A 12,147-nucleotide genomic window follows, 5' to 3' on the forward strand; every position below is an offset into this window, starting at 1 on the left:
CTACTCTGACAACCATCAAGTCTTGAACCAACCTACATGACTCGAATACTCCCTCAGCAACAGAACTCTACAGACTACATCTTGCGCAACCGTGTATTTGCTTTCTTTTCAATTGCGTTCCTGCACTAATGTCTTGTTTTTTGGCCCCGTTTTAAAATTTGTGTAATTAATATATAATTGGTTTTTGTGTTGTCTGTGCCTGTCCTTGTCTATGTGCCCGTGATGCTGCGGCAAGTAATATTTCCATTTACCTGTATCTCACTGCACTTGTACAGATGACAATAAACTCAACTTAATTGTTATTCCAACTACTGCAAGGATAATATATTTTTATTAACATTGAAAGCATTGATCTGAACACGGACAGTAACATCACCAAACACTTTATTTGGAGGCTAATTAAATGTCTGATTTGTACAGTTGCATAAATATTCAACACTTGCATTAAATCATGCACACAAGTAGTAACACTGATTGTGCAAGCTGGACTGATTCGAACACAGGGCCAGGTGAATTGGCACAGTGGTGAATGCATCTCTGTCCGACACAGAGAATCAGAGACAGACATGGAGTCAGCACCTAGAGGATGCAAATGTAGGAGATGCTGGAATTTTAGTGTCTGGAATCAGGGTCAAAGATTGCTCCTTAAGTGGCAATCAGATTGGGGCTTTCTTTTAGGTTTGGGTTTAATATTGTCACCTGTGCTGAGGTACAGTGTAAAGTTTGCTATTGCATTCTAGCCAAACAAATAATACTATACATAAATACAATCAAGTCAAACTCAAGTACAATAGATAGATAGATATAATCAATTCAAAATCAAGTGCTCTATCTATTAGAGAAGACACAAAATGCTGTAGTAACTCAGCGGTTCAGGCAGGCAGCATCTCTGGAGAATAGGTGATGTTTCAGGGTTGTGATGGGGGGGGGGGAGGGGGGGGGGAAGAGGTGGGGCAGGACAAATCTTTGATTCCCCCTACTCTCTTTCAGCTCCAGTGCCCCTCCCCTCTACAATCAGTCTGAAGAAGGTTTCCGACTCGAAGTGTCACCCACACATGATCCCCAGAGGGGCTGTCTCACCTGCTGAGTTACTCCAGCAAGTTGTGTATTCTTTTGTAAACCAGCATGGACAGTTCCTTGTTCCTATTCTACCGATTGTACTTAAGTTTGAATTGATTGTATTTATGTATGGTATTATCTGATCCGTTTTGATAGCATGCAAAACAAAGCTTTTCGCTGAACCTCGGGACATGTGACAAGAGTAAACCTCAACCTGAAACCTCTCCCATGAAAAGCATCAACCAATGTTGTGTTGTATATGCTCAGAAATCTACCATCCCTCATGCATATCTGTCGTTAACCCCACCCAGTCTGACTCATTCAATGGGGAGGGGAGGTAGTAGTTCAAGATCACCCCTTCATCCCATCATGTCTGGGGATCTCAAGCCAAAGCTCCCACATGCTCCCTGGCCACTTGGAAACGCCCTGGTTAGCAAAACCAAGTTACTGGAGACTTAACCAGGTTACTAGAGACATAACTAGCCCGAACAATGGTGGAGTCTATTATAGAAGGCTTTAACCAAGGCCGCTCATTTCTGCAGTCCGATGATCGATTTCCTAAACCTTGTGCACTTAAATACAGATTAAAAAACAAATCTCAGAACTGGCCTTTTTTTTTGAAGATTCACCAGCAAAGACTGACATAAAAGGAGGCAAGGCAGAAACACAAGCGATTGCAGGAGCTGAAATCTGGAGCAAAAAAAAGAACAAAGTGCTGGATGAACTCAGCTGGTGAGGCAGCATCTGGGGAGAGAAATGGGCAGGCGATGTTTCAGATCAATCAGAGTCCGATTGGAGTCTGAGGAAGGGCCCCGATCCGAAACGTTGTATGTTCATTCCCTCGGGAGATGCTGCCCGACCTGCGGAGTAAATCCAGCATTTTGCGTAGCGCTCCCGATCTGAAACATCACCTGTCTACTACTCCCCATGGATGCTGCCTGACCCGCTGAGTTCATCTAGAGTTTGATCTTTTGAGATTCCTCTAGGAGGGACCAGGAACAACTTCAACTCGGTACACGAACATGTGGACGTGAGAGGTTGCAAGTACCTCGTCTTGGTGACAGGGTAATTTCAGATGAGGTTTATAAACAATTTTTAAAATCAACCATGTCTCATCTCATTCCCCTCTCCCACGATGTGCAGTTAGGGCTCTAATTAGTCGGACAATTTTTATCTGTGCAATTGATATTATGAGATGGTCCCGGCCCTGTGATGCTGTTGGTTGTTCTTACTCAACAATTAAGTTAATACAAGTTTGGCATTTATCTAACCAGTTGCCATTGCAAAGAGCTTATCACCAGAGTACAGCGGTTATAAATGCAGTCAAGGGAGGAAATCAGCAGTTAAATAATTTCACAGTAGTCAAGAGTAGCTCTTCCTGGGATGAACGTACAGCTATGGTGGGATTGGACTGGTGGTCTCACTAAGTTCTTCTTGCTTCAGGGCAACTGGACAGAGTCTATATCATGCCAGATGGTCCTTAATGTCACCTCTCCTGAGATCGACAGCAGAGCGAGGGTATCTGAAGCGTGCCTGCTGCCAGCACATAGCAAAGGAACGGGCAGTGCTGTGGTCACCAGCTCTACAGAGCCAAACGCTGGTCCGGGCGAGGTCTCTGGAGACTGGGTCGGGCGTCGAGGTCTTGCCTTATCCCCACGTTGATACAATCTTAGCGAAAGTGCATCAACAAGTGTGAAGAAGTGTCCCAACACGAAAAGTCACGCGTCGTTTTTCTCCAGAGATGCTGTCTGACACGCTGAGTTACTCCAGCACTTTGTGTCTATCTTTGGCATAAACCAGCATTTGCATTTCTTTGTTACAACAAGACAACACAGTTGAGAAAGATCAGTTTTCTTCTTTGGAAGACGATTCGGGTGATTTAATTCCGCTGGCCAGCTTAGAAACACAACGCGCCATCACAATGTCCAGTGAAGTTGAGGCAACCACACAGCCCAGGAGGGCATTCAACCCATCGAGTCCATGTTGATAAGCGATCGAATTCCACCTGACCCGTAGCGTGCTCAGTCACAGTGTTTCTGGTTGTGGTTTACGTGTCGGGCTGGGGTGTGTGGGGATTACTGTCTCTTGTGCTCTTCCAGATATTGAGTTTCAGACCCCATCGATCGCTGGCTGAACATGTTTCACCGTCAGTCTATCCACAACGTCACATCTGGCCCACCAATGGTAGGGAGGGAGTTAGGCACATGGGCTTCAGTCCATGGGGAGGGAAGAATCACCAACTTGCACATCTGGGCAACATTGACTCCCCTCCTCGCATATCTGGAAGACAGCATCGGCCCCCACCCTCACACCTGGGTGATGGTGACTGCCCTACCCTCACAGCTGGGCGATGGTGACTGCCCTACCCCACATCTGGGTGGTGGGCCTCTGGGGGGTGTTGCCCATGACTGGTCAGCACCAGGCCGTGGGCCCCTCAGCAGGCCCCCTCCGCTGCTGCTGCTGCCTTCTTCTCCCGTGGTGGGGTGGGTGGGGGGAAGACCAGGGTCCCTGGCTGCTGGCAGTCCTCGGGCCCCCATCCCCCCTCTTCCCGCTCCAACGCCCGGGCCAGGAGGGGCCGTAGGAGGCCGAGGGTGAGGATGTCTCTGGAGCCGGGGTAGGGGCCGGCCTGGGGCTCGGGAGGAGGCAGGGAAACCAGCATGGCCTGGAGGAGGGCGGGGGCGGTGGCATCGGGGGGCAGGAGGCTGCAGATGTCTGGCAGGAAGGGGTCGAGCTCCCGGCCGTGGCACAGCTGGGACAGGAGGGTGGCGAAGAGTTCCTTACGGAGCAGGGGCCCGTGGGCCTGGAAGCGCTGGCAGGCCTTAAGGGCCTGGCCCCACAGGCCTCGCTCCAGCAGCAGCCTCACTGCCTGCAGCACCGCCTTGGGCCTCTGGCTGCACAGCAACAGCTCCACGGCCATCTGGGCCGAGCGGCTGGCCTCGGGCAGGGCGGACAGGGCACGCTTGTAGAGTGGGCGGCCGTGGTAGGTGGCTAGGCCCTGGGCCTGCTCCAGGAAGCCGGGCAGCCAGGCGGGGCGGAAGCGGTACATCAGGCCGCAGGCCAGCTCAAAGGCCGCGGACTGTTCGGGCGAAGCCGGGGGGCTGAGCAGGGCCTTCCACTGTTCGGCCGTGGCGGTGACCGAGGCCCCGGGCCTGTCCTCCGCCGCGGGCCGCAGCTGCAGAGCTCGGCTGAGGGCCTGCCAAGTCTCGGCAGGGTAGGAGGCGGCGAGGGAGCCCAGGTTGATTATGGCCCAGTGGTCAGGCGGTAGTAGTAGCAGCCTGGACACCTCCTGCCCTGCGATCTCCTCCACCCAAGCCGAAGCCTGGGGCTCGCTTGACCTCGACAGGTGTCGTTTGGCTTCCTCCAGCCCAGCGTAGTTTTCCACTTCCCCGGACAGGCAGCGTTGGAGCTTGGCCTGGGTGTCAGGCCCAAGCCCGGGGCCGGAGATAGAGCCAGATCCTGAATCAATCGCAGAGCCACGCCCAGTCCCAAAGCCTTCCGTGAGGCCCAGCCGGCCCCTCAGGACAGAGCACAGGACGGCAGGGGCCCGGAAAGCGGCTTCGCTCTTCAGCCTCTCCACCGTCAGCCGGCTGCGACTCAGGCTCCGCTTCTGGTAGTAGTCGCAGGCCTCCTCCAGCACTAGGTTCTCCAGGTAGTCACTGTCTTTCTGGCCTTGCCCGTTCTCCGAGACCGTCCCCAAACACAGGCCGTAGAGGCCGTTATCCGTCAGCGCTTGCAGCTCGCCCGTGTCCTGGCAGCTCAGCAGGGCCAAGGGTGCAGATTCCAGGGTCGTCTCTGTGGCTCTGCCTGTCTGCATGTCCAGCAGGTGCACTGTCCGGCCCACGGCGCAGGCCAAGGTTGTACCGCTCAGGCGCAGCAGGATTGAGGCCTGGGCCGGCGGTATCTGGCTCAGCCGGCCGAGGAGGCGCACCGTCCCATCGCTCCGCACGAGGCTGAGTTCACCGCCGCCGCCAGCCACCAGCAGCCCGACCGGACTCGCGCTGACCGCCCGGAGGTCCAGTGGCGGCAGACTGGGGAGCAAACCTGCGGCTCCAGCCACCAGCTTCTGGAAGTCGGTGTTAGCAGGGAGCAGGCGCTTGGTGAAGAGGGGTCCGTGGCTCAGGCTGGTCATGGTCCAGCTGTCCTCCTGCGGGTTCCACACCAGGATTAAATTGTCCAGGTTACTCGTGTGGCAGGGGCCCTGGTCACCATAGGAACCGTCGCTGGATGCGTGGCCATTGCATATATAGTCCCGGGGGCCCGGTCTGTTGTCGGGACAGTTCCAAGGGCCTGGTCTTTTATCGGTTCCATTGCCGGAGACGAGGATGTCTTCAGAACCGCTGACAGGGACGGTGTCGTTACTAGGATGGTTGCCATGGATGGAACCATTGCATTGGCCATCGATGAGGCGGTTGTCAGGAGAGTTGCTGGGGCCGTTGCTAGGAGAGTTGCCGGGGATGAGGCCGTTGCTAGGAGAGTTGCCGGGGATGAGGCCGTTGCTAGGAGAGTTGCCTAGGCCGTTGCCAGGGTTGAGGCTGTTGTCGGGCGCGCTGGCGGGCAACAGGTAGACGACGCCCCCGGCCGCCAGCAGCCGGCAGTCGGGGCAGTTGTTCAGGAGGAGCCGAGCGGCTGGCAGCTCCAGGCCGGGCCCCAGGCGGCGGCTGCAGACGCAGCGCTGACTGGCCGCTCCGCACCGCCTCTCCTCGCACCAGGTGAGGGCGCGTCCGTCCCAGGCGGCGCGGACAGCAGGCGGGCCCGCGGTCCAGGGCTCAGCTCCAACTCCCGCTGCAGCCTCCAGCCGCCGCCCGCCGGCGCCCACAGCTCGGCGCGGCCCTGCTGCGTGAGGAGGAGGGTGGGCGGCGGCCCCGGGGCCTGGTCCTGATCCTGGCACGGCCTCTCCACCAGCTCCAGCACCTCCAGCAGGTGCTGGGCCGGTGCCAGGCGCCTGTCAAGCGGCGGCAGCGGCGGGGCCGAGGTCGGCGGGGGCCCGGGCTCCAGGCCTAGCAGCCGGCGCTCCCGCGACAGGTAGAGGAAGAGGCGGCCGCTGCCGCTGGTGATGTCGCCAGCGGGCGGTCGCAGCCGAGCCCCGGGCAGCAGCAGCAGCTCCCGCCACGGCCCGAGGCCCGAGAGCCGGCGAGGCGCCGAGCGCGGCATCGCCCGGCAGCACAGCTACTTCCGCATCGCCGCCGCTCCAGTCCCGGGTCAGGAGGCGCTTCCCGTCCCGTCCGCGTCAGCCCATCAGTGGTACAACTGCAACAACACTACACATACAACAGCAAAACTACTGCAAATACCAAACTACTGCAACTGCAAAGGCAACAAATACAACAATACTACAAATACAACAACATAGCTACTACAACAAATACAACACAACTACCACAAATACAACAAAACTACAAGTACAACAATACTACAAATACAAAACTAGACAACTGCAACAAACAACCACAACTGCAACAAATACAACTACTACTGCAACAAAATGACTACAAAAACCAATACAACAAAACTGCAACAACAAATACAACCACAAAACTACAACAGCAACTACAAAACTACACAAAAAATACCAAAACTACTACGACAAATATATCAACAATAAAACACCCACAAATTTACAAGACAAATACTATAGCCCCATTGACTACAACAAAAGACAATGACATAACAACAGAAACTACAACAGGAACAAAATGTGTCCCCACTGCACCTATAAAGCACACACCCACTGGATTCCAAGCCACACACAAAGTGACAGAAGCCCACAAAGCTTTAGACTGAGGCGGGACTTGGAAGAGGAAGCAATCCTTGTTCTGACGCAGCGTCTTGACCCAAAACGTTGACCGTCCCTTCGCCCCCACAGATGATGCTCATCCTGCTGAGTTCCTCCAGCAACATGCTTGTTGTTTGCAAGTGATATTGATCGGTTTCTCTGCCATCCAGCCCAGCAGTTGTTGCTTTGTCTCTGCTGCCAACTCCTAGTTAGAAGTGATGTTGGTGCGTGTATGTGCGGAAGTTGCCAGCAAATAGTGGACTGAGCGGCAAACAAGACAATTCACTCACTCAGGAATGAAGGGAGGCAGCAGAACCCATGACAAAAATCAGCTGTGGCTTCTCCCCCTCAATGCATTATTTATTTTTCCACCAGACATGCTGGGATGAGATGCAAATTGCCAACTATGTGCTTTAATTTAATTTCAGTCACTTACAGCACTACCAGTATCACTGGCTTCTAATTATCTGACATGTACACTGCCTTGGAGTATGGACTATTAAAAGCAGCCAATTGTTTTGTACTTTCAATATTTGTCCATGATTTCCCTCTCTACCTGCTGACATATCTTTTATATTCCTTTAACAGTTGTGCTTCGGACCTTCACTCTTAGAACATAGAACAATACAGACCAGGACTGCATACATTATTCTGAATGCAACTCAACCAAAGTCTTATAGAGCTGCATGACAACAACCTGGTTGCTCAACACCTGGCTTGAGATCTAACTATTCCTTTGGTTTATGTTTCATTCGCAAGAGGAAGATGACTTCCTGATTCTTATACTCAATTCCCCGATCGATGACGGCGAGCATACCAAATGCTGGTATCAAGCTCCATATTATTACTTCTGAATTCTCAATTGCAATTATTAGTACATCTGGCTTCCAGTTCCAAAATGTATTAAATTCTATGCCTCACATCTATAGTATATTTTAGTTTAGTGTCGCGTGTACCGAGGTACAGTGAAAAGCCTTAAGTTGCGTGCTAACCAGTCACAGCGGGGCTTATGTTGTCGACCTCCCTGTGGTGAGCCCTGCCAACTGACCTCAGTCAGGCGAACACCAACAAACAGAGAAAGCAGCAGCGCTGCAGCTTGGCGCCAAACCTTTTTAGGGCGGGCACCTACAGATATCGAACCGGATAGCATCACCCTGCTGCAGACTTCTGCTGCCTCAAACGCAAGAAGAAGAACAGTCACAGCAGACTATACAACATTAGTGTAATTAAAGCTGGGTGATGTTAAACTCCTACACCACTTCAGCAATGTCCATCAATGCTTCACAATCTCTGCACTCCCTGAATTGTAGCCTTTACAGCATCCTAAGTGAAACAGTGGTCAAGTTAGGTTTATGTTTATTATTATCATGTGTAATGAGGTACAGTGCAAGCTATCTTTGCAATCTATCCAAATCAGATAATATACATAAATATAATCGTCAAACTCAAGTACAATGGCTCATGTAAAGGAGAAGATACAGAGTGCAGAATACAGTTCTCAGCATTATAGCGATTCAGTTCCATAGACATTCCAATGTCCGCAATGGGGAAGAGGTGAATCAGACAGTACCCTGGCTTATAGAAAGGACCTTTCAGAAGGCTGGTAACAGGAAAGAAGCTGTTCCTGAGTCTAGTGGTGCACACTTTCAGGTTCTGAATCTTCTGCCTGATGGTAGCAGGGAGAAGAAGGAATATCCAGAGTAGGACTGGTCTTTGACTACATTGCCTGCCTTTCCGAGACAGTGTGAAGTGTAGATGGAGTCAATGGTGGGTAGTCTGGTCTGTGATGGACTGGGCTACATCTACACCTCTCCTCAATTTAATGCGGTCTTGCACAGAGCTGTCCCCAAACCAAGCTGTGATGCAACCCGACAGCATGCTGCATCTGTAATTGGCCTTGTTTACAGAGGCCTGAACAATCAGTCCAAAGTTGTTTGGATTTTAAGGATCTAAAAATTTTGGGACTAAAAAGAACAACTCCCTAGGATCACCTTTCCTGTTCCCCTGCTGCTTTTGCCCATCATCACACCCTCACCTGGTTCCACATCCTCTCTCTGCCCGCACAATATCACTATATCTGCTCTTGTCCTTAGCGGTCATTCTCTTTTGCTCTCTCCATTCCTCCTCTTGAACTCAAATCTTTCCCATATCCTGATTGGTAGCATCATCAGGTTTAGTTAGTTTTGTTTCAGTTTAGTTAATTGTCGCGTGTACCGTGAAAAGCTTTTGTTGCATGCTATCCAGTCAGCAAAAAGACAATTCATGATAACATTCGAGTCAATAGTACAGCGGTAGAGTTGCTGCCTCAGAGCACCAGAGAGCCAGGATCGATCCTGATCTCAGGTCTCCATGTGACTGTGTGGGTGACCTCCTGGTCCTCCCACATCCTAAGGAAGTGTGGTTTTGTAAGTTATTTAACCCTCTGTAAATTACCCGCAATGTGTACGGAGTGGATGAGAAAGTGGGATATCATAGAACTAGTATGAATGGTTGATCAATGGTTGGAGTGGACTCGGTAGGCCGAAAGGCTGGTTTCATGCTGTATCTGTAAATACTAAAGCAAATGACAATTCCAAAGCACAGGAACACAAGAGGCTGCAGAATGTGGAGGACTCAGCCCAGTCCATTAGACACTGCCCTTCCCTGCATCAAAAGCATTTCACAGGTTCTCTAACAGTATTTAAGACACTTGGACAGGTACATGGCTAGGAGAGGTTTAGAGGGATATGGGCCAAACGTGGGAAAATTGGACCAGCTAAAATGGGGCATAATTGTGGGCATGGATCAGTCGAGTAGAGGTGCCTGTGCTGTATGCCTATTATTCTGTGTCTCTAACTCTAATCCTACTTTGGCAATAGAACACAACCTCTTGCGCTATCATTAACTTTTTTTCTAATTGTGTTCTACACCAGTGACTTGTTTTATTAGTCTTTTTTCTTTTTGCTGTCTTGTAGATTTTTTGTGCTACATATATTGATATATACAATTAATGAGTTTATGTGTGTTGTCTGAGTCTATGTAGCTGTGATGCTGCTGCAAGCAAGATATTTCATTGTACATGTAGCTCGCTGTACGTGCAGATGACAATAAATTGACGAGTTCATCCCCCAGCCCGTCTCACTCCTCTCTCTCCACAGATACTGTAGGAAAGAACTGCAGATGCTGGTTTAAATCGAAGGTAGACACAAAGTACTGCAGTAACTCAGCGGGACAAGCAGCATCTCTGGAGAGAAGGAATGGGTGACGTTTCGGGTCGAGAAACCCCTTTCCTCAGACAGATGTTACTCCAGCATTTTTTGTCTACCTCCACAGATGCTGCCTTGCCCGCTGAGTTCCTCCAGCACTTTGTGCCTTGCTCCAGACACCAAGCCTGCAGTTCGGTGTGTCTCCTGTTACAGGTTCTATCGTGTGTTTGTTGCTACCCCTGACAACAATTCAACATTTTCACAAATCCTACCAAAACTTTTAACCAGAACCAAAACATCATCAATCCCATGATTTACTTCACCAGATCTTCCAGGCCAGTCTCCCGCAGATCCCAATATATCCACAGCATCCCGGTATATCCACAACCAAAGATATAGGATGTACACAAAAATGCTGGAGAAACTCAGCGGGTGCAGCAGTATCTATGGAGCGAAGGAAATAGGTAACGTTTCAGGGCCGAAACCCTTCTTCAGACTGATATAGGATCTTTGTCCACAACATCCCAGCCACTCCTCCTGCTTGAGGCCGCCAGTATCCCATAATCCATACAATCTAGCTCAAAGATTATCGAGGAGCTCCTCTAGGATCTTTGATCTAGCTTGCTTTGCATGCTGGGAGTTGTAGTTCACATTTATGGAGCAGCTGCTGTTGGCGTAGGGCGAACGGGGATTATGGGATCTTGGAGGACTTGTGCTAGGAGGTGCAGCAAGGGCTGAGGGTTGTGGGATACTGGAGGACTGGCAGGTTGAAGATGGGAGGAGAGTGTGAGTGGAGGTCCGGCCAGTGACTGGAATGGGTGCACCAGGTAAGAAGCCCAAGCTGCAGGAGGACGCTGGCCCTTCCCTTCCTCATTTGGGCTAGGGTCGGACTGGCAGAGACACGGATCGGCCTCATGCCCCGGTCTGCTGCAACAGTGAGCGGTGGGGGAGAGCAGGAAAGGGCGAGGACTTGGGGTGGGAAATAGGCCTCGAGGCCTCCAGGCACCGCTCCACTGAGGCAGCCGGGGTCAGTCTGAAGGGGGTAATCATTTATGTGGCTGCATCCCTAGAGGATTGGTGAATAAATTGTCGATTTAAAAACAAGATCCACGCTCCTGATCCCCCTACAGACCACTATCCCTCTCCCCCCTCTCCTCTCCTGATCCTGAGCCGCGACTCAATTGAAGATGATGTTTCACAGCAACTCGCATTCAACCCCCTCTCACCAGTTCCCTGGCCATCCTGAACTCATTCATTTGGATAGACACCAAATGCCTGAGTAACTCAGCGGGTCAGGCAGCATCTCTGGAGAAAAGGAATAGGTGATGTTTCGGGTCGAGACCCTTCTTCAGGCTAGGAATCAGGGGAGAGGGAAACTAGAGGTATGAAAGGGTACAGAACAAATAGAGCTGGCACCAATGGTCAAAGAGCCCACAATGGTCCATTGGTGGCTGTGCAGGAGGGGGTACAAACAGTAAAACTGGTAGGATGACAACGGTAGGGGAGGGACGGATAAAGAGGAGTATAAGGATTATTTGAAATGACTGAAATCATACAGAAAGGTCAGAGTGGGAAGGGGAGTAAAATGTTAAAGTTGAGGCAGCTACTATTGCACCGTTTAAAAAACAGTTAGACATGTACATGGATAGGATATGATAGGTTTAAAAGGATATGGGCCAATTGCAGGCAGGTGGGACTAGTATAGATGGGGCATGTTGGCTGGTGTGGACAAGTTGGGCTGAAGGGCCTGTGCTGTATTACTATGATCCCTAGTGCCTTACCCTGAACTTGTGTCTTGGCCCCTGGTTCCTTGCCCCAACCATCCTGAACTCTGGTGTATTACCCTGAAGGTCCCTACCTCCTGTGCTTTACCCAGACCCCTGGCCCAACTGCCGATGCTGGTTTACAAAGCAAGACGCAAAGTGCTGCAGTAACTCAGCGCACCAGGTAGCATCTCTGGAGCACAAGGAACTACAGATGCAGGTTTACAAAACAAAACGCAAAGTGTTAGAGTAACTCAGTGGGTCAGGCATCATCTCTGGAGCCAAGTAACTGCAAATGCTGGTTACAAAACATGATACAAACTGTTGGAGTAACTTAGACCAACTGAGATAGATTGATTTAGTCGAG

The 12,147-nt window shown here is 51.1% G+C and overlaps 2 protein-coding genes across 2 annotated transcripts in view; one reads left to right on the top strand and one right to left on the bottom strand.

The window, feature by feature from the left end:
- Nucleotides 1–312: 312 nt before the first annotated feature.
- On the bottom strand, nt 313–6,356 carry LOC129704136 (BLOC-2 complex member HPS6). Its single transcript, XM_055647047.1, is given in 2 exon segments — nt 313–5,794; nt 5,797–6,356. Coding segments are annotated over 2 exon segments (2,715 nt in total). The 5' UTR covers nt 6,211–6,356; the 3' UTR covers nt 313–3,493.
- Nucleotides 6,357–10,705: 4,349 nt separating this feature from the next.
- armh3 (armadillo like helical domain containing 3) overlaps nt 10,706–12,147 on the top strand; it is a 111,429-nt gene continuing 109,987 nt past the window's right edge. Inside the window, exon 1 of the mRNA XM_055647048.1 lies at nt 10,706–10,844. The gene's annotated coding sequence lies outside the window, so the exon portion shown is untranslated. The remainder of the gene's footprint in view (nt 10,845–12,147) is intronic.

This window comes from Leucoraja erinacea, chromosome 15, assembly GCF_028641065.1.
Source record: "Leucoraja erinacea ecotype New England chromosome 15, Leri_hhj_1, whole genome shotgun sequence".
Classification (NCBI taxonomy): Eukaryota; Metazoa; Chordata; class Chondrichthyes; order Rajiformes; family Rajidae; genus Leucoraja; species Leucoraja erinaceus.